The sequence below is a fragment of the Chlamydotis macqueenii genome, chromosome 1 (assembly GCF_036417535.1).
Source record: "Chlamydotis macqueenii isolate bChlMac1 chromosome 1, bChlMac1.mat, whole genome shotgun sequence".
In the NCBI taxonomy this organism is placed as follows: domain Eukaryota; kingdom Metazoa; phylum Chordata; class Aves; order Otidiformes; family Otididae; genus Chlamydotis; species Chlamydotis macqueenii.
This window is the reverse complement of record NC_141556.1, coordinates 97854310-97877008: the sequence shown is the minus strand read 5'-3', so window position 1 is coordinate 97877008 and position 22699 is coordinate 97854310. Positions and strand designations below refer to the sequence as shown.

Genomic DNA, 22699 nt, shown 5'->3' with positions numbered 1-22699 from the left:
CTGCGCTGTGAGAAAATACGTTCTGCTGGGACTGGTGGGCATCAACCCTTTATTCTGCCATCAGGACCCAGCCGCCATGCAGGCGGGAGCTTGACGGCTTCACCTGCTCTCCATTCAGGCTGCTGCCAGCCACAGGGTGGGCGTACCTCTCCCCAGGGAAGAGAGGTTAAACCCTTCTGAGTGAGTCACCCTCCCCTCCTCTGGCCTCTGTGTCAGCAGCCCAGAGGAGAAATCACTGAGTTGAGTCATCTGCTGTAAATATTCTGTTTACCGGTGCTTTGTATTTGTGCTCCTGTGCTCCAGTGTTTGGGTTGCACTTTTTCTAGCTCTAATGTCATTCTATTTTTGTATGATATTTAATTAAAGAGGTACAAGGAATAAGTATTGTAAATATATATACTCAATGTCTACTCATTTGCTGCAATTAATGCACATATCCTGAAGGGAGCATTAAAAAAGATGAAATCAAGACAGCATTTTCTCATGTATTTATTTTTTGAACTGTGGACTTGCTAGTGTATAATGCACTAGGAAAAGGGCTTCAGTGGATTTTAAATTGTTCACTACAAAAAATGCAAGACGGCTGTTGTGTTTATTTATCTTTCTCCTGTGTTCCTGAAGCAATAGAGAAAACATTTTTGCTGAATTGATTACCTTGTGTCGTGGAAGGAGGAGCCAAGCTTGCTTGACTTGTGAAATCCAGAGAGGCTAGAGATGTCGACTGGTGCTCTAAAGACAAACAAATTATATAGTACCACATTTAATTGATAGGATCTTTTAAAAATAATATTAACAAATCATAAAACAACCTGGATCAAAGAGCTTGCAGGAGCTGTTGGTTAAACACAGACTCTCCAGCAGGAATCCTGCTGTTGGAGCTAAGGTTAAATGCTCAAAACACATCCCACAAATTCAAGGAGCACTCAGATGGTTGATGTTATTAATGCTGACCCTTTCATGCAGGCTAGCTGTGTGCATTGTTTATTTATGTTTTTATACACAGGGTTCAGTTTAACTGCTGTTGGGTTGATTACGCACTTGACAGCAGTGCTCGCCCGCCTAGCCAGAGCCTTGCCAGAAATGGCTCTGACAACGTGCGACAGCCATATAAGCCTAGGAGGTCACTTACTTTTGTGGGTTTTGCTCTCAGTTGATGAAGGTAGTTCTATATAGTTATCCATATGCATGCTCTGGTGAAGCAGTGCTATTTATCCTATATCATTGATGAATGGGGCTCTGGAGCCCCCAACATAAGAAGGACATGGAGAGGGCCCAGAGGGGGACCACGAAGATGATCAGAGGGCTGGAGCACCTCTCCTGTGAGGACAGGCTGAGAGAGTTGGGGCTGTTCAGCCTGGAGAAAAGGAGGCTCCAGGGAGACCTTATAATGGCCTTCCAGTACCTAAAGGGGGCCTAGAGGAAAGATGGGGAGAAACTCTTCAGTACGGCCTGTTGCAATAAGACAAGGGGCAATGGTTTTAAAATAAAAGGAGGTAGATTCAGACTGGATATAAGGAAAACATTTTTTACAATGAGGGTGGTGGACCACTGGAACAGGTTGCCCAGAGAAGTGGTAGATGCCCCATCCCTGGACACATTCAAGGCCAGGTTGGATGGGGCTCTGAGCAACCTGATCTGATTGGAGATGTCATTGCTCCTTGTAGGGGGGTTGGGCTAGATGAGACCTTTGAAGGTTCCTTCCAACCCAAAATATTCTATGATTCTGTGATTCTAATGAGAATGATGCGCTACTACTGAGTGAAGGAAAAGTGGTGGTTTTAACTTTTCTGTCACATGCACCTCTCTGTCATAATAGGACAAATTTATTCATAGCTGTATAGGAGTTTTTGTTCCATTTTATAAAAAGACATAAGAATAATATGTGATCTTCAGCATGCCATTTTACATGCTGTCCTAACCTGATAGTTTTAGTAGGATTTATGTCAGATCTCTTCTTGGGTAACTTCATAGCTCACAAATTCCCATCCAGCAGCACACAGGTACTGTCAGTATCAGAGCACACAAGCCTTTCCCTGGCATGCCTCTGGCTCTGTGTACAGGTCATTTAAGCAATAGTCAAGCAGAGATCCTACATATATTTACTGAGTAATAAAGAAGGATTCCCCCCCCCGCCCCGGCCCTTACCTGAGGTAGTCATGACAGCTGATGGAAGTGTTGAATTTCCAAGATCTATAACAAATCAAAGCAAATCAAAGCAAACACTTTTACTCAGGGCGAGAAAGGTGCTTATTCTGCTTTAGAAAAGTGGTTGATTCAAAGGTTCAAGAATGAGAAAATGCATCACAGTTGATTTCTAAAAAATCTTTCAATGCATGGCTGAGCCAAGTGGTCCAGCGAGAAACATGAAGCACCTGAGGTAACAGTGCTGTGAAATCCCTAGGGAAATAAAGGTTTAGGGGGAAAAAGTTTGGAACCCCTGGCACTTCAACTCAAAAAGCAGAAGTGAGTAATGTGGTTTTACCCCATACAAACAGATGCACCTTATTAGCACATATGTTGAAATAACGTATGACCCAGTGCTGGTACCAGCATAGCTCCATCTATGAGGCACTTCAGAGACTACAACTCCGACAGGAAATTCCAGGGACAGTTTGCACTGAAAAGCACTCACGGAGTCCTCAAAGAAGAGGAGAGGGAGTTATCCCTTTTAATTAAAGGACCGTTAACCAGCCAGCCAAGCACAGCAGAGACACCATCCTGCCCAAACTGTATTTACATCCTGAGTGAGAGATGTCTCATTTTTTTCTTTTTTTTTTTGCCCAGGACATAAGGCAAAGTACCCTCTGAGTAGGTTACAAGGAAACATTAAATCTTTCCAAATGGCTCCATGAAGGAGGTTATCTATGAAAGCTCACACACCCCATTAGAAAAACATATCTGTGAAGGCGGCCAGAAGGTACCTCTGCCTGGTCAGGGATGCTGGCAGGGCATTGGGCGGGAGGTGACCCTCTGCAGATAGGATCACAGTGTAAGCAGATAACCATCAACTCTTCAGCTGCTTTCCTTGCAAGCATCTGTACCTCCTTTGACTGTTTTGGGTGTTCCTCCTCCATTTGCATTTCATCTTAGCCTCAGCTGCGCTAACAAGGATTTAATAGTAGCTTGCTGACATAAAAACACTCCTTACCAAAGACTCAGCCAGTCTAAAAACCAGGGTAGTGGGGCACCTTGAGGAGTCTCTCTCATAGGGACCCCTGGTACCTGGGATGGCTTTCTGGTGCCCAGCAGGGTATTGGCTGAACTCCCAGGGCCTGCCACAACCTGCACTCACAGAAGTAAGCCTACATAAAAAACCACACTTCTTCCCATGCTGTTTGTCTACAGTGTTCCTCTGACACACTCAGGTAACCCACTGCCGAAATGTAGCTGCCTCCCATGGGGAACAGAACAAATCACCCCAGGAGAGGTCTCTCCAAAGAACTTCAGCTGAGGTGTGGGTGTGAAGGGAATGATTTATCTGTCTGCAATAAGCTGATAATAAGACAAACTTGCAGGGTCAGAGTGTGGATTTACCAAATTTACACAAATTGAGAAACATCCCATCAGTTCTTTAGTTAGGCGAAAGTGTTGAGGATCTTGGCTCTGTGCTTAAGCAGAAGGTGGAACCATTACTAGGGCTGTTATTTTTAATTATCAGTTCAGTGCTGAAAGAGCTATATTCAAACGCCAGCTGAAGCATCAGAAATAACACTAAGTGCCCCTCAAGGCTGGAGTTTAATTATGCTTGGATTTAATTATGATACATTACCTCACCAAAATATCTGTTTACTATATTTTCTCTGAAGTCACAGCTGCAGGAAGGAGTAACTTATTACCCATCCAGAAACAAGTTTGCAAAACCATTTCTCTAACAGCTTTAGGAATTAATAGATGCACCTCTAACTTAACCCAAGTTATTTCATTCTCTGATTTGTCCTACCTTCTGAAGTCATGGTGGCAAAAGCTTTGGATGAGGCTTCATTAGACTTATTGTCTGTGAAAAAAAAAAAAAAGAAAGACGAAAGCAATTCTTAAAAGTAGTTAGGCTTTTGTTATAAAGGCTGAAAATATAGTTTGGAGTTTGTGTCATACTGTGCATGGCACCTTTACAGAACATAGCTGAGAATTAATTTAATTCTTTCCTTTCTGTTGCAACTAAATACATTACCATTTTTATACAGAGTGAGTCTATCTTAGTGTTAGCATAGCCTGCAGGCAAGAACGTAGACTACTTTAATTGATGGCTCTCCTATTTAAATATATTTTTACAAAACTGCAAATTGGGTGAAATGAGTCATTTTGGAGAAAAAATGATCATTTATCTCACTTTCCTCCGAAGCTATATCTCCAGAGGAGTAAGCTCTGGCTTTTGATGCAGTCTTTCTTGGTGGAAAAACATACCAATAAGCACATTCACAGCCACAAGTGAACACAGCTGAGCTGAAAGTAGTCACCATGGTATGTGACTGGCTAAGGGGCCAGCAGTTCAGTTGTACTATCTGTGCAACAAGAAGCATACAGAGTTAAAAAAAAAATGTTGTACCTATGCTTTTGCACCTGAAGAGGAGGCGTGCACGAGAGGGTGCTAATGGAAATCAGTCTGCCCTTCTCCCTGGCCGCCCTGTGTCTTCAGAAATGCCATAAACCTCTGCACTGCTGCGTCTCCTGCTTTCACCAACTACTGGAGATGGTATTTCTCCACACTTCCCTAATTGTGTAGCTGATTCTTATGGTACAGGTTGCAGGGGAGGTTCTCCATTGCCCAGAATGGTTCAACTGTTGTAGGGGGCTTTTGCAGGTTTTATTGACTATGTACAACATAGTTCTGACTCTGAGGGTTTGATTTTCCAGAGAGCTCTGTTCAACACATGCAGACTCTCTGCCAGGAGTGCTCAGTGAAAAACATTGTTATAACAGCTCACTGGTGCCATGTGGCTAAGCTAGTGTATTTTTGGGTGTGGGAAGTACAGCAAGATACTGCCTAAACAAACAGCAAGCATCTTATTTTTGTGCAGGAGTTTCTTAGCTCATTGAGAGTCTTGAGCAAAGACTCGAGCTGAAAAAGCTGCCAGAAGGTTCAAGCTGTGTAATGAACTTTTATAAAAAACTTTCATGCACTTGGCACCTCTTCACTATTTTAAATAACAGAGAATGCATGTGTTCAATGTTCTTAACATTTTACATTGCAGATGCATCCTATCTATGAAAAACCTACCAAGGGAAACAAATATTTCTTCTGATGAAATATTCCGTGTTTCATTTCCAAGAAAGGAAAACAGGCATGCACATGAGAACGTCTTATGTGTCTGGTGGGTCCCTTGCAACACCAGCGTCGATTTCAGCTGATAGAAACCTTCACTGTCTTGCGAGTCTTCTTGTTCAACAGAAATTTCTTGGGGAAAGAAAAAAAAAAGGAAAGCTGCAAGACCCTCTCATTACACTCCAAACTTTAAATCAGAGCTGTGCAAAATATTGGTACTGGAAAACAAGCTCATATGGCTGCAGGTTTCTTTGCTGAGACACTAGCAAAGATTTGTCAAGAACAGCACAGTTATGCCAAGCCATCGCTTCTGTCACTGGCAATTGCAGGGGCAATGGTCACAACTGTTCACTAGCTGTTCCCTTTGAGGAGGTCTGATCCTTCCCTTCACTCTGATGGACACCCACAGGCTCCCCACTGTAGAAGCAAATAAGCAACCATCGCTTTTCTTGGGGACCACTTCTACAGCTGAGAAGTTTTCTTACTGACAGGTTGCATTTACCTCTGGGCTGCTCCATCAGGCTCGCTCTGTCCACATACCACATGAGCCTTGGCTTGGGAAACGCCTTCCTCACGATGCAGCTCACGTTAGGCTAAGGGTCAGTAAAAGCCAGACATTAGCCTCCATCATTTCTCACTCATCTGCCAGCTATGGACAGAGCTTATTTTCTCACCATCCTGCACAGGGAAGAAGCACTTGCTTCCTTTTTATTGCATTTCTTTCTCCCCCGTTTTTCTGGTTGCAGACACCACTGAATGAGAGCCCAGGGACACCGCCATCGCCCTGGGGCAAGGGTGGGGGGGTAACGGGGCTGCACCAATCTGCAGTCCTGTTCTGTGACTGCAGAGATGTAGGGTGACACCCTCCCCCGCCTCGTGCCCCCAGCCCAGTGCCTCAGTGACAAATACCCACATAGAGAAACAGTGGAATCAGTGAAGGGCATGGTGTGCATGGGGAGAACGAGACACGTCCTAATTGCCATGTAAATCCTTCCTTCATTAGGTGGATAAGGAGACAAATCCCATGAAAAAGACTGCCTAGCACAATGATATATTGAATATACAAAGACAGATACCTCTGTAGAGGGCATGGTATGTATGAGGTTTCCAGAAGTCACAACTGCATGCTTTAGAGGCAGGAGTCCTGGCTGTATGCCAATTGCTCAAAAAAAAAAAAAATCTGTCTTTCTGCTCAATTTACTTTCTCATCAAGCAATAGATAGGAAAGGACTGGAGGGATCTCAAAATCATGGCTGGATGAAGGGTTGGGCACTAGCAGGGTGGGAGGTCTCATCCTCACGTTGCCCCGATGTTCCCAATTACATTTACTTAGCAGCTTATGGCACTAAGAGAAATTGTTTTGTCCATTTAAACAAAGAAAGAAAAGAAAAAAGCATGTGCTACTCACCATGTGCAGCACAAAACCCTTTAGCTCCCACTTTCGAGGAAAGTGGTTCACACATTTAAGTTGAAAGCAAGCTTGATGCATTGCAGCCAGCAGAAGTCAGTCATTCAGTGTGAAGACTGAAACTACCCAGCTGAAACTCTTTCCTTGCCATGGTAAATAACCTCTGAACCCATAGTGTAATTGCTTTCCCCTGTTTTCTTTTCATTATTCCCTTATTTTTTCAGGCACTTTCAGTTCATAACATTTTTATAAATGCTTCCTATGAAGAAATACAAATCTGACATCCGAAGCAGTTTTAAGCCCTGCGAGAAAGGGCGGAAAAGAGAAGGAAAGGAGTTGGTGTTTGTTTGAGGTGAATGGACAGAGGCTCTTGGAAGAGTTTGTATTGCCTGGTCCCCTCATAGCAACACCCCTTGCTCTGCTCAACAGGACAGTGCAGATAAAAGACTGCAACGTCCAACAGCCCACCTGGAAATAGGTCACCAGGAGAATTATACTGGTTTTGCAGAACCGACTGACTTGTGGCTTGTGTGACAACAGGTGGATATGGTTCTGCCTGCCCAAAAGAGGTGTTTCCACAGGAAAATTTTCTTGATTTGGAATGCTAACAGATTAAGAGCTTCAACCTGGATGGTTGCAACTGCAAGCAAGGCTCAGAGTTAGTAGCTAGAGTGGCTTGCTGGTCGGTCACATACGCCACAAATACGTTTTATGCCAAGTATGGCCAGTGCAGTACAACAGACTTTCCCCTTAGGTTTTGACATTGCCAAGCAGCTGATAAAACAGAGGCCCCAAAACACATGTGTGACTGCTCAGCTCTAGAAAGGTGCCCTCAGACTTGGATCCTGTCCCTCCATCAGCATCTGATTGTTTCAGCTGAGTTCTTCTTGCAGCATGACACATGACACCTGACAAGATCATCACATCACCTCTCCCTCGACACACATGAGGCCACATCGGTTCCCCGAGCACCTGCTCCTCCTTGTCCCCAGAGGGGCTGGATCTGCCTGATGCCTCAGAGCAGCATCCCGAGTAGCAGGTGGCCTTCTTTGGAGAGGGATTTTATGGAGTGTGGGGAGGGCAGCTCAAGGCTGCTGAGCAGTAGCTGGCAGACAGGGAGGGGAAGGGAGCATCGCAGCTGCCTGTAACACCACCGACTCCTCACAGCCTCTCAACTCTGTCGTGGGGTTTTCCCTAGGGCTAATGCAAAATCACTTTTTGCCCACACCACAGAGAAGCCCTTAGCTAGCTCCATTTTGTGCTCATGGAAGCAGCTTACTGCTGCGGGGATGGGAATCGCTCAGAAGAGAGGGTACGGACAGCTGATATTGACTCATTGACTTGCTTGTTGCCCTGTGAGCTTGGTCAGTTTGGAGGTCCCACCTATGTCTGGTTCAGCTTAGCCAGCCTGGCCCTGCTGGGGTGAAGTGAAGGCCACAGGCATTACTTTTTGCTCCAAAATCACTCACCTTCTGCGAGGTGCCAGACGAGCCCTCCTGCAGGCTAACAGAGATCTCAGGGTAGGCTGGATAGCAAACAGAAATATATTAGTGAAATGGATACAGAAGGTCATGGTAACAGCTTCTAATGAGACTTAACAGCCTTGTTTCATAAAAAGAGTGGAAATTAATCCTACATCCACCCACACACCTAGCAGATAAAAGCTTGCACAGCTCCAATTTGAGGTCAAGGAAGTGGTTTACAAGCATGTATCAGCAGCTGCTACCACAAGATCTGTGATGTGTTTCACTGCCTCTCTAAACTACGCTTGGGTGGCTTTGCTGGAGAAACGAGCTGAAATCAGCCTGCAGTCACAGCTCCAGCAGCAGAGCCACCCTTCCCTAGCCTGCAAAATTAAAACACTCCCTAGTTGTTGGTTCCTCTGGGTGTTTACCAATTGAAGTGATCTGCAAAGGCTTTAGCCGGATCAAAAAACTTTGATTGATCTTGGGTACCAGCTGTCCGCACGCTGTCACCTGGGCAGATGTGTGACAGTGTCACACTACAGATGCTTCCTGCCCTGCCAGGAAACCCAGGGCTCACCATCACATCAGAGCAGTGGGTCGGTGATTACCATATCCACAAGAAAGGGAAAAAGTATTTTCTTTTGTTTTCTCAGCATTTTGGTTCTAGGCGCGGCTGACTGTATAGGTAAAACTATCAGGTACAACTATCAGGTACCACAAGCCTCTCTAATTTAGCCATTGGGATCACTGGTTTGCAATAATATTAACTGACTTGTTAAGTAAGGACTGTTGAAACTGTGCTAATATATCACAAATCTCAAAAGCCTTGGATAATTTGTGCTTCTGGCCCTTTCTGAGACTTAAAACTGGACTGGAAACAAGTGCAGCCACTGGATTACTTAGAAGATCCGTAATTCTTTCCCTTCCCAACCTAGACCTCACTTGAATCTCTATCATAAAGATAGTTTTCTTTTCTTTTTTTCCTAACCCTCTTAATTGATATAGGGTCACCTTAGTTCATTACATTCCTCTCTGAGGTGAACTGCTCAAGTCTCTCTGTTGTTTTATATAGCGAATCCACCAAGGACTCTCCCATCTTCTTTAATTAATTTCTGTTTTTCTGCCTAGTGCTACTGACAGATCATGCCTGGGAATGACCTGTATTTAATTATCACAGCCTTATGATTTTCTGGACTTAGGGTATTTTTTGGGTGGAATTTACTTTTTTTTTTCTTCTGGGATTTGTTTTTTGGGTTGCTTTTTTTTTTTGGGGGGGGATTCTTGCTATCAGAAAATGAATGTCTTAAGATTTCATCCTTGTTTCTGCCTTGCCAAAACTGTACAGATGGTAGTGGGACTGGCAGAAGACAATCAGACTTTTTCACATGTAAGAAAAAGTCTGATAAACCGGCTCTTCTAAAATCAGCTAAAAGTTGGCTGGGAGATTAAACAAACATCTAGACTAGTGCCTGCTCTTCTTTTTGTTGTTGTTGTTTTTTTTTTTTTTTTATGAGAATGGCTTTTCCACATCTGTGTTGGATGCTGTCCTCTGCTTTCTCAGAAGACATATTTAACTGTTCTGGCAGGCAGCTCTCAAGCACAGCTCTGAATGATTTAATAGATCTTTTCCATTTAACATCTCAGCCTCTGTTAACAGTTTGACGTTCATTTGTCTTGCTAGGATATTTACCAATGTTTTGGGTCTAGCAGAAATTCAATATTTAGTACAGTAGTTTCTGCTGCTGAGCTTTTACTCTTACAAAAAGGAGAAATCAATATTTGGCAAAGTTAGACATGAAAAGGCCATACATTTTCTCAGAAACTTGTATCTAAAAGAATTCTGTTCTTGAAAATAAATATTTTCAAGCATTTCAATCCAAAAGTGCCCTCTCAAAAAAAGCTCTCTTGATTGAATGTCTGCTTTTACTCAACCTGTCAGGACTCTTAACTTCATTGAGAGACTTCTTCATGCCTTTCCCATCCTTTCCTGCCCACCTCTCAGTCACACTCAGGCCACCTCAAGTATCTGTCTGATGGCTTGAGCTGTCTCCGCTGCATTTTGCCCTGAAGTGTTTGTCAGAGGGATCCTGCAGAAGGAGCTTTCCCAAGGCGACAGTACCTTCCTCTCTTCCTCCTTCTCCTGCCCATTACAGCACAAGCTGCCTGCCCTCCCTACCTTTCTTTCATGCCACCCAGCCCATAGGATTCAATTGCACAAATGTTTGGGTGACAGGGGGGATGCTGGCTTACTGAGATGGGAAAATCTCCCCGGGTTTCAGTTGGCCTTGGTTCTCTAGCTACATCCTTTCTAATGGCCAAGAAGACAGATATAACCAATATAATGTGCTGTTGGTGGTGTATACGCTTACTATCATACTTTAGATCCTGCCCTGGCCATTTGAGGCTAGGTCTATCTGCTAGGATATAGATGTTAATTTGTTCATTCCCTGGTCAGCTTTGGCACAAGGAACAAGAGAGGTGCTGGTATCTGAAGCTGTTGTTTGTCCTCAGATGTCAACCGGAGATTGCTGGATTACTCTGGCCACTGTCTCTGCCTGTTCTCTACTGGATCCTGCCCTGCTCTGAGGTGGGGCTGGACCATCTTGGTCTCCCCTCCCACTGCAGCACAAGAGAAATGAAGAAAAGCTGCTATGATGCAATGGTAAGCAGCATGAATTCAGCGAACGGTAACAGAAAAGAGTGAGGCACCATGCAAAATAGTTATTTTACCTGCAAAATGTCAGATGTGAAAGGCCTAAGAGCACAAAAATGCACTTCCTCCAAGATCTGGACTCCTGGCCTGAAATCTGAGAGGCTTTCCTCTGCACCCACCACAAATCAGCTCTCAGGGAGCCCCTCCACCTAACCCTGCCCTCAGGACACCTGCCAGAGAGGCTGAAGTCTCAGCACCCCGGTCCAAAGCCAGCCAGCATTTACTGGGAGCATCACAGGCTGTTCACCACAAAGGGCTGCAGGTGCTTTCTCTTGTTTGCCTCTCCCCGCTCTAGTACCGATATGCTGCTGTGGGTGCAGCATACGTGACACAGTAACTCAGAGAATAAGCCAAATAAGAAACCTCTTAGGCTAACAGATACACAAACCAAGGTAAGAGCATCGGCAGGGATGGAGGGGAGGGAGAGTTCAAGCATGTTAGTACACTTGAACAATTACCAAGGTAACACTGTAGCGCTTTTTGACAAACATTGATTTTTAAAAGTAAGACTCATGTCTGAATCATGCAAACGCAAGAGGAAATTTCAGATCATTAACTTCTATTTTTATTTCTCTTGCGTCAGTGACAAACAGCCCGCAGACATAGGTTTTGCTTTTTTTTTTTTCCCCCCTCCCGCTCTCTTTGCATTCTTTCTTTGCATTCAGAGCATCATTCTCAAACAGCCATGCCATCCCCGGGCCGCAGGCTTCCTCTAGCAAGCAGCTACAGTCAAAGGTCTGTTTACAGACCCACTGTTTAATACCCATTCATTTTAGGAGCATTGGAAATATAAATGGCTCCAAATTCTTCATAAGAACTATAGGGTTATTTACTAACATTTTAACTCACTGCAGCTGATAAAATACAATATAAATATGTGTATATGAAAAAAACCCAGTGTATTTCAAAAGCTATTGCCTTAAGACAACCAGACGGGAGTGTTACCTTTCCAAGTGAAGTAAATGGGCAGTTGGCATAAGCCCCTTACCAAATATTTTCACCATGGTGCTGCTCTTCTGGACTCTCTCCGGGTGGTACACCACGTGGCAGAACACTCTGCCATCATCTGTGATTTCAGTGGGGAAAATGCTTAGAGCATTATTTAAACCCAGGCGGACTCTTTGCCCGTACAGTGCGCTGCTGTTCCTGTACACTGCAGGACAGGAGGGCTCCTTGGTCACAAGTTCCTCTTGCCTGCCATTTCCCCCCTGTGAAAAGAGCAACCCACACAACATGTGAAGATCAGACACCCCCCCTAAATATTTTTGTAGACCAGTTCTGTTCCCACTGTGAACATCTTCCTAGCCTTGCATGGTAGAAAGTGGACATTTGCAACATCTTTTTTTTTTTTTTTTTCCAAATACATTCTGTCACAGATTTTGAAAACCAATAGCAGTCGTCATCTTACCAAAAAATTACGAAATAAATAGCTCTGGGTTGTGAGTCCTCATCTCTGTGGCCTGCAGAGAGGGTAAGAGAACTGCTTTCTCACTGCAGCAGTCTAAGTTATGCTGAACACCCTACACATGTTAAAGATGACTGAAATTCAAAGAAAATCCTTGCTCTTTTAGATTTTATATAGCGAGAACCTGATAATAATAGCTAAAAGTCATCTTCTCTTAAGAGAAGCCACCCATAGATATAGGTGCAGCCAGTACATCCTGGATATCTATGCCTCCGTACATATTTGCACGCTATACTCTGAATGATGCATAGCAACCCACATATGTCATTGTGCTGACCTTTGGAGTTTTTTTTTTTCCCCCTTCCTCTGCTACTTTGTAGAGTGAACTAGCAACACTGAAGAGTAGTAAGGACAAGGGATGTTCCCTACAAAAATTCTAAGAATTTTGATGTTAATAAGGCACTGCAAAGGGGAGATCTAAATAGATAATAAGCTGGAACAAGAGACTAAAAAACCTAAAATATTTGAAAATCGCCTTTAAGAAAACTCACAACAGCTACAGCTTCTCAATGACAATAGATAGAAATTAACAGGCAAAGCTCAAGGTCGCTGCTGGCTGATACTTACCTCCACATCCTGAAATGAATGCTAAAAGGTTACACTAAAACATGCATGCAAATATTTATCCAGAAAGTGAGATGCAGTACAAAAATATAACGGGCTTTACATCTCAGAGCAAATTGCTTAAAAATAGTTTTTCTATGTTAACCGAGTTTGCATATGTTAACTTTGCTGTGCATCTGTGACATGGAGGTTAACAAAAACAAAAACATTATAGTCAGTCTTTTTTTTTTTCTATTTCAAAGCAGCCTGATATCTCACTATCCTACGCAGTAACTGTGGGTTTTTTCAGAGATACTAAAGCTCTGCCACAGTAAAAAACCCAGAGAAATCCAACACAATGAATATTTTAGTTCTGTTACATTTTCTAAGTTCTTTGCCACCTTCCGTGGACCTGCGCTACATGTACTCCTGAAAAATTAAAAGCAATGAAGATGGAATTTTCCCTCTTTGTTTATTTAACAGCTATTGTTTGTGATGTCTATGTTGCAAAACCATGTTTGTACATTTTCCTTTGTTATCACAGTCCGACAGGACTGATACCTTTTGTTTAACAAATTCTGCAAGACACAATAAAATTTAAAATTTCTATTTCAATGTGCAAAAATACCTGATAGTTCCTTTTGAAATTTATACCTGAGATGAAAAATACTTACCACTAGCCATTTCAAAGGATAATTGGACAAATTTTCTGAGGTCGTGTCCTCAAGGCATGGAATTTCTAAAGTGTGGTTTAACTGCACTTCCTTCACATAGTGCTTCTCCTCTTTTGTCATTGCAACAACAACAGCAACCACAAAAAAAAAAAAAAAAGCCCAAGAAGGAGAATCAGAAACAAGGTGTTCATTGTGCTTTGAAAACCAATGCTGACTAGTTTTCTGTTCAAGGAACAGGCATTTTTTTTTTTTTATTATAAAGGACCTGTAATTTTCAACCATTACCCATAGACACATTTGTTAAGTGAAAGCCCCGCATCTGATTCTAGATGCACTTTCATTACTCCAGTCCATGGCTTTACCTGAATTTTTGGGCAATTCATAAAAATCTTTGCTTAACTGCAGGATCAAGACGTCTCCTTTTGGAGCTGAAAATAAATTTAAGCTTCAGTTTTTCTCTTACGATTTTTTTCTTTTTCTGTGGCAATAAACCTTCACGTCAATTTTGTGCACCTGCATTTCTTTTTCTTTGAAGATATCTGCAGAATTTCTTCTCGATAAGCAAGGTGTTCAGCATGTCAGGCAGGTTAAGATTAACCCCATTTTTCAGTGTAAGTGCTCCTTTTGTTACTCTCCAACCTGCCTGCTACCAGAAGACGACAACTTGTCACTCTTTCCTCTGTCATCAATTTAAAGAAACATTTCAGCATCTCCTACCCTACTTGTTCCCAGCCCAGGGCTCCAGCCCATCTGTGGAAGCGCAGAGCCATGCACCAAAGAGAGCACAGCTATGGCTCGAACGTCGGGTCTGCGTGCCTGTGTGCATTAAACAGGAAGAGCAGTGGTGATGGCCACAAGATGCTACGAGTGCCTTGGTGAGTGCTGATCTCTCGAACCTTAGCCTGACGGTGGGTGGTAGCGCCCTGCATCCTGCTGTGCTGACCATCCTCCCCACCACAGCCTGCCTGTCACGCCTGTTCTGCACAGACCTGCCTTCCCTCTTCTCTGTACACAGGCAGGAGCCCACGCTGTGGGGAAACTCTTGAACTTTGCTCCTTTGGTAGCTCTGACTTGTGTGTTGAGATAGAACAGATATATATTTTATATATTTTTTATCTTGAGGGGAGGGAGAATATCTAGCAGCCCCAGATTGCTATGTTATTTGGTGGTGGGGACTTTCTGGTGACTGCAACTTCCTTTATGTTTGGCACCCAGGCAAGGGATGACAGTACCAGCATGCAGCCTGTGCCACAGGGACGTGAAGAAAAGCAGTGCCCAGAATAGTGCACAGGACACGCAGTGGCAGAAGCAGCTTGTCTCCGCTCTCTATCAGAGCAAAGCAGCTGAGGAGCCAGCTATCATAGTGGGACACAGAGTGCACAAGCCCTAAAGGGGCTGGATAGAGCAGAAAGGATAAAGAAAGGGTAAAGAAAGCAAATCTGTGCCTTCCCCAGTAAGAAAACTGCACAGGAGACTTTGCTGGGAGAAGCTACCATACAAAAATGCCATGCAGCGTGCGAGAGGTATGAAGATGCGTAGTTTCCCCAGAAGCTCAGTCTGCAAACAGCCTCTACCTGTTCTCACAGTCATGCATCCCAGCTGCTTATTTTCCCCCCATCCTTGATTCCCATCTCCATTAACAGCCTGTTGGCTATGGTCCTCGGTCTTTGTCAGTCCTGTAGGCCTGCTGCTCTGCAGGCTTTTTGCAGTATCTACAAGTTGAATCCATCTGGATTCACTTCTCTTTGATATAGTTGGGAGCTATACTTCATTAAAGAGTAGCACCCTCCTCCATCTCACTCGTAGGCTGGATTAAGGTCTTTTGCTTTTTTTTTTTTGAGTGGAAGTGGTTCATTGTGAAAGATCTGGTTACCCTAAAATACAAATCTGCAAGAGGTTATGTTGCAAATGGAATTCTTTACAGTGGCAGAGCCTGCTACATTATGCAGTTGCTGAAAAAAAGCCACAATGATGCTGATATGAACAAGAGCTGCCCATGTTTAGCATGTAGACAGCAATAACAGCATTGAATATGCCAGTATCAACTAAGGGCACTTGCAAGAGAAAAGGAGCAATGCCTGATTAGAGCTGTTACCATATTAAGGAATCATATAATCAGCCAACCAAATGCTTTGGGTTGGAAGTGACCTTTAAAGGTCATCTAGTCCAACTCCACTGCAAGAAGCAGGGACATCTCCAACCAGATCAGGTTGCTCAGGGCCCCCTCCAACTTGGCCTTGAATGTTTCCAGGGATGGGGCATCCACCACCTCTCTGGGCGACCTGTTCCAGTGTTTCAACATCCTCAGTGTAAAAATGTTTTCCTTATGCCCAGTCTGAATCTACCTCCCTCTACCTTCTCCCCATCTTTCCTGTAGCCCCCCTTTAGGTACTGAAAGGCCACTGTAAGGTCTCCCTGGAGCCTTTCTTCTCCAGGCTGAATAGCAGAGAAGAGCATGAAGAGCAGAAACATGGGAGGTTTCCTGTGGTTATGAGCACTGTTTGTACCTCACTGCTCTGCACTTGATCCAGCCCCTCTGCCCTGTGAAGTGTAGGAAAATTCCCAAAGGGGAGCCTCCCGCAGCACACCCTGTGCAGCAGGTAACGTGGCAGCTTTGTCCTTGACACAGTTATCCAGCGTGTACTGTTTAAACACACCCATCCCCTATGGGTTGCGCAGAGATGCTGGCTCTAATTTTGCCTTTTTAAGTTCATCAGGGCAGGAGGGTGCTGCTGGGTTGCCCCAGAGGTGTGTGCCTCTGGGATAACAGCACCAAAATGCCTGGAGCCACTGCCATGCTGGGGCCATCAGGGAGTGAGGCAGGAGGTTGGGTTAAATGTCCCTGTGTATAAGGCTTGCACAGGACCTCCTTCTGCTGCAGGACCAATGTGATCCAGCATGGGAATCGATGTCCCCCCCGCCACTAGTCTGGCCTCACAATGCAGGCCAAAGAGGTGGTGGGAGTGCTGCTTCCCCTGAGGTCACCTGTACCCACCCTGCTCCTAACCCCTGAACACGTGCTGCATCTACAGCCCTGGGCACAAGCAAAGTGAGCATGTTGGCCTTGCAGGTCTGAACTGAAACCCTTCCAGATTTGTTGCATTTATTTAATCCTTCTTGGCTTGTTAACAGAAACCTGGGGCAGGAAAAGGTTTCTGGGGTCGTCAAATCCAGTCCCCTGTGTGCACAACAACAAGCTTGCCCAACATCCCCGCCCAGCTCCATCTTCACAGCAGCTTGGACTTTGCCCTCACTGCTGGTGTTAAGCAGCTGTTCCTAGAGTTGCTGCACTATTAGTTGCCACTGTTGTTTAATTTGCAGTCAAATCCATTCACATCCTATTTAAACCCAGTTGTTCCTTCGCCAGGGTAATTTAAATATCCTCCCTGGAGTTCACACTCTCCTCTGAGGCTTACTTACCAAGAGCAGTCATGCTGCTTTCCTGCTTCCCTTTGTCTGACAGAAGCAGCCAAGTCTCCGTTCCTGTGATTGCCCTAAGCAATTCCCCGCTTCGCTTCAGTTTGTTTTTGACAGTGGGGGCACACATGCTCCATTGAGCTAACACCCAGCACGCCCTGCAGATGCCAGCCCTCAGCCTCAACCAGACAGGGGTGTTTTCTTTTTCTGGTGCCCAGCGCTGCACACCTGTAGCAGCAGCAGCAGCACAGTGAGGTTTGGAGATCCATATCCTCGGTCCCACCATATCCTGAGCCGCTCATCAAGTCTCCTCCATAGCATGTTTCTCCAAAACGGAAATGTGGGAACTTCCCATCTCACCACCTTTTTTACGGTCCTATCTAACTTTGTATTCCTCCAGACAAATAAGGTTTCTTAATCCCGAGCTGGATAACAGCTAAAGAGTGCCTGCTCAGTAGGAAACTGTGTAGACAGCGCCATTCAGTGGCACCGTTTGGCAAATCCCAAACAAGTCACCATCACCAACCAAGAAATGTTCATCTATCCTGATATCCACCCCTCCCTGCCCCTGTTATGAAAAAGAAACATCTCATTCGTAATCACTTACCTTCTGCCTTGACAACAAGTTGAATTTTTGCAGCCTTTGTCCCATGCGGGTAAGTAGCGAAACTGCACTCGTACTGCCCACTAAGGGAGACGGTAACATTTTTCAGATGCAGAGCCCACCGACTGCATTCAGACGTGGCTTTTAGACTGGGGGAACACAAAGCCTCTGTAACATCTGAGCCACAGCACTTCCTTGTGCTGAAGGACACCGAAAAGTTGTAAGAAGCCTCAGGAAAGGTGAAGTAATGGGTGCCAAAACTGGGGTGATAAACAGCTATTATGGTAAGTTGGGTGTTATCAGTCTTGGACCACTGTGTCTGTATTATGTAGGTGGTGTGTGGTTTTGGGAAGCTGCATACCAGGGTCACGTCGGTACCCGGCAAAGCGTGAACCACTTCTGTTTGTGTAATGACGTCTTCAGGCTGGCCTTAAAAAAAAATGAGACCATTTTCAGTGCGAGTAATGTTTAAACAAAGCTTTTTCCCAAGCCCGTTTTGACATTATTTGGTGCCTTAGCCACAGACAACCATGAAAACTCTCTAACTGTAACAACAGACTTCCCAGCGAGAAGCTTTATAGCTGATCTCCACCAGGTCAGACTGCGGAGAGAGAACTGGGAGAACAAACGCACACTTCTCTGGGAGAGGGCGGGAAGCCCCTGTCGCACTCATGGGAGAGAAATGGGAGCTCTGAGTGCCTCTGTGAAAATGGAAATCTTTCAAGTGATATAAATAAAGCAGAAGCTGGGCCCAGTTTTTCCCCAACTGTTTTTGCAAGAACAAATGAGTTATCCCTGCTGGCTAATTCTGCCCTGCACCGCTCCCCCTGTCCATTACCATTGCCCTTGCTGCTTCGACAGAGAAAGCCGTTCTTTTACCTCCACATAACAACAGCTCCTGCATGGCCTAAATGAGTGCCCATTTCAGTGTCAGAGCGAGCTGCCCCGGTATGTATGGTTTCTTCCTCAATTAATTTAATAAAGCATGCTGGCAGTCCTTAGTGTGCTGTATAAAGGAGTAATGGATCAGTGAAATGAAGGGGCTTTCAACAGGAGCCTGCACCACTTGGTTTTGCTGCTGCTGTAGAAAAATAGATTTCTCTCCCTTTCTCCCTCCTACGAACAAGAGGCTCGCAGTCCCCAAAACCCTGTATGCAGACCACTGACAAACTCAGGGAGATGAAGGATTTATGGACAGGGGAGTTGTAGTCAGACAAGCAGTCACACCCACCCACAGAGCCATACACAGAAATGCCCATCTTCGAAAGTGCATGTGGGTCGCCAGAAAAAAAGAGTTTGTGCAGATGTTCTTAGGTACCAGCATGTTACTGCCCATCTCCATTGTATTTTATTCTCCCTTTGTATCAAATCATCAGTGTAAATTTGCTTTGGGAACTTGCTCCGCAGTCCCACCAGCCATACTGCTGACTCCCCGCAGCAGCAAGTGCACACAGCTCACCTTCTTTACCTGAAAATATCGAGTACTGATTTCTTTGCTTTGACATCTGCTCTGCCATGTGATACAAGGGTCCAGGGCGCCTGAGCCAGGGGATGCCCTGCCAGGGGCCAGGCAGCCTGGAGGGTGCCCATAGGTGGGATGGCATGCCCTGCACTCCACCAGCTCAGCTGGGAGCAAAACAGGGACCTGGCACACCTGCAGCTCAAGTTTGACAGGGAAAGAAGAACAAGGACAGAGTCCCGCATCCCTGCAGAGCTGGCTGAGATGTGGTACCTAACCACTGAAGTGTGACATCAATGTGAAGAGACTAAGTGCATGGAGAACAAAGCTACTGAATGACCGTGGCCAACATTAATCTCTATTTTTAATTGCTGTGCATGCTGTGTTCATCTCTTAGTTGACTTCCAAGAGATGGGACGACATAAGAGGGTAAATAAAAATAAGCTTGAGTGACAAGTGCTGTGAGAAAAAATACTGAAAACTATTTTTGTCAGTCCAAGGAGCTTATTATAGCAAATGCTCACTGATTTCACTGCATCAGTAAAAGTTAAGTAAAAAGCAATTAGCAATCTTGTGATCAGACTAGCAGGCAAAAGACACCTAGCAAGTTCTCTCTCATATTCATGCTGATGCTGTATTAGGTCAAAGGACCATGTAAACTACGCCTACCAAGAATTACTTGAATATTTGATGAAAAAAGTTACGTATTTTGAAACAACATTTTAATTAGTGTGGTTTGTTACAGCCTACCACTTTAGGTTATTTTAACTGAAACTCTTTCATGCAAAAGTGTTAGCATCTTTTTGTTAGCATCTCAATATAATTAGTCTCATTTTATGCCAACTTTATTTTTCCAAATCAAATGCTGCCCATTAGCCCATACTTGTGCTCCATTTTAAACACAATAGAATAACTAGCAGACATTTAGATATATGATCTCCACAAAGGGCACAGTGATGTCCACTCTCACCTTTGAGTGACTTCAGTGAGGATTTCATCCTCAGGGGAAAAAAATCAGCAGTCCTATTTTTCCATAAATAGTATTGCTTTCCTGCATGTGCATGTCTTGAAGCTTCTAGTTCTTTCTTTGCATTTGAGAACTTTTATTTTCTATAAGTACACATATGAAATATTTTCCTTTATTTTAAAATCTAGTTCGCCTCAGTGATGTAGAAAATAGGAACAGCCTATGCCAGATTTTATGATACATCTTACTGTGCCAGTGAAATACATGAACTTTTTTCTTTCTTAACTGGAAAAAGGCATCTCCTACAAAATTCCTCCTTCCTAACAAGTACTCACTCCTGCATTCAGCATGGTCAGCCTGTTAGGGGGATGGGTGGAGGGGGTTGTGAGCATCAGGCTTTTTCTTGGTTTTCCTCAGGTCGTTTTTGGTTTAAACTCCCTCTGATGGGCATGCAGTTCTCCTTACTAAACTTTTCTGAAAGTTTTACTCCCAGTGACAAACTTATTTCTCAAGCCTTTAGTGCAGCATGTAGGGCTGGTGGGGAAGAGGAAGGGAAGAATCTATTTAAGAGGTTGCAGTTGTACAATTTATCCTTGCCTTTAAGTGTTTCAACTATTCCTCTCTCTACATACACAGGTATGCGTGTGTGAGAGAGAGAGAGAAGAAGTAGTTTTCCTTTTTGCCCATTGGAGACAAGCACATGTTGCCCTAAATACAAGAGAGCACATCTTAGCAATTATTCTGGTGAAAACAGGTTAGGCATTTTGAATAAACTAATCTGCTAGTCAGCACAAGCCATTTACTTCTTGCTAGTTGCACTTTAGAATTAGGGTTGTTAGAAAGTTGTCAGGAAACAGGAAATCATTACCAGTAGCTACAGCTTGCCCTAGTGAGAGACACCAACCTCCACCATGTCCCTGTACATGCCCACCCTGCCCCTCACCACCCTCCGTCGTAAGATGAGTCAAGGCGTCTTGCTGAAGTGCTTACCTGCAACGCTGGGCACTGAGAGCAGACAAAAGAGGGAGAAGAGCCACCATTTGTCCATCCCCGCTGGGTGAAGTTTTGGTGAACACGTAGCTCTCTCGGCCCGCTCCTGGCAGTGTCTCGGTAAAGGAAGTCGAAACGGTCTGCCCTGTGCAGACAGGCAGATGTGCAACACAGTCACACTCGTCATTTTAGCTTGACTTCAAAGAAATGCTTCATTAAATGCAAAAGCCTCAGTTTCCTGCCAGAGCAGTAAAATTAGCACATCTTGTGGAACCTTTAAGTTGAAAACGCTACCTATACTGCAAGCCCATGTTCAAGACTATGCTTTTTTTTTTCCCCTTTGTTTTTTCAGATAAGCTCAGAGTAAGCAGTTTACTGGGTTAAACTCTTTTGAAAACTTGTCAGATGTCTAAAGTTGAATATCTAGTACATAGCGCACAAAAAAGCTGGCTTCTTTTCCCCCTGCTTCATGTCCTTCACATGTTATTCCAAAATAGCTCAAATATACTCTTTACAGACTCTCTACACTCACTGTGGTTTAAGGAGAGAGCAAGATAACAGAATCAATCCCCCTAAACTAAAAAAGACTGAATTGAGAATTTTCTGGATTAACTTTTTTTTTTTTTCCTGAGAAGGAGACCACTGATTATTTTCTACAAGGTGAAGAATTACAGCATCACACATGACAACATCACTTGTTGTTAACCCTCATCCTTCACTCTGTTCAGTTGCTAGCTTTGGTGTTGACACATGACTCCAGCCAGTACCATGACCTGTCTTTATTGGAGGCCACCTGTAAATCCATCTGAACTTTCCTCGAAGCAGGCTGTATTTCCATGAACTAGGCATACACCTGTCAGCAAAGCATCTCATTGCAAACTGGCATCTCTTGTGCAAACTGGACCTGCTGCGGACTGCTTTGCAGAAAGACAACAGATTTGAGTTCTTGCTTATCACATCTCTTTCCCCAAAACTGAAAGTGCTGGGCAGGACACGTCACGTACACAGCATGAGCATATGTTATCTGCTGGCTCTTCCCAAGATGGGATGGGTGTTTGGAAGTGCAGCTGGGCGAGTCTGGTTACTGCTGAGCACTTCCTCCCTCGGGGCAGAGGACAACGGCCCGTTAACTCCAGGAAGAGCCGATCAAAGCCCATACACCAGAGAAAGCGAGTGGCCTGAGTGACACAGTCTCCTAAACAGGCACCTTGCTCCACCAGCAGAGCCCTCTCGCAGGTGGCCAGTCTGTCTTCGGGTGATTCAGGTCCTGACATCTCTCCTGAAAGCATTTCTGGGAGGTCTGAGTGCCTGTGTCAGCCCCTTTATTTTATGGCACCCCTCTCTGTTGCTCAGACAAGGCCTACGGAAACTGCCAGTCACTGCCTGCAATTTTCCTCCCCACTCTTTCCGTTTCCTCCCCAGCTATCAACTTTTGCTGACTATGGAGCTCCCCATAGCTCCAGCTAAGGCACAGAGTTCAAGGTAAAAAAGAAAGACCTCACTGGTCATTTCCCTATTTTATGCACTACCAGATGCAAGCAACATCTATACCACTTCCCTGATTTGTGCATGTACAGTCTTTTGATAGTGCATTTAAGCAGGCTGATATCTCCAGCTGGGACAGCTGGTAGTGCTGCCTAGGCTATGGTCAGGCCTCCAGAGACATCTTGGATGATACGTGCTGCTGCACAGCTCTTTTTTGTTTGCCTTACTCCTCTACCTGAGGATATGCA

At 44.5% G+C, this 22699-nt stretch overlaps 1 protein-coding gene across 1 annotated transcript in view; it reads right to left on the bottom strand.

Moving 5' to 3' along the window:
• CD96 (CD96 molecule) overlaps positions 1 to 21153 on the bottom strand; it is a 30449-nt gene extending 9296 nt beyond the window's left edge. The window contains exons 1-10 of the mRNA XM_086762765.1: positions 20967 to 21153; positions 17554 to 17979; positions 13530 to 13639; positions 11836 to 12055; positions 8138 to 8193; positions 5763 to 5853; positions 5216 to 5392; positions 3941 to 3994; positions 2146 to 2190; positions 655 to 729 (exon numbers count right to left, since the gene is read on the bottom strand). Coding sequence (XP_086618891.1) covers positions 655 to 729; positions 2146 to 2190; positions 3941 to 3994; positions 5216 to 5392; positions 5763 to 5853; positions 8138 to 8193; positions 11836 to 12055; positions 13530 to 13639; positions 17554 to 17979; positions 20967 to 21153 — 1441 coding nt within the window. The remainder of the gene's footprint in view (positions 1 to 654; positions 730 to 2145; positions 2191 to 3940; positions 3995 to 5215; positions 5393 to 5762; positions 5854 to 8137; positions 8194 to 11835; positions 12056 to 13529; positions 13640 to 17553; positions 17980 to 20966) is intronic.
• Between the last annotated feature and the right edge of the window lie 1546 nt (positions 21154 to 22699).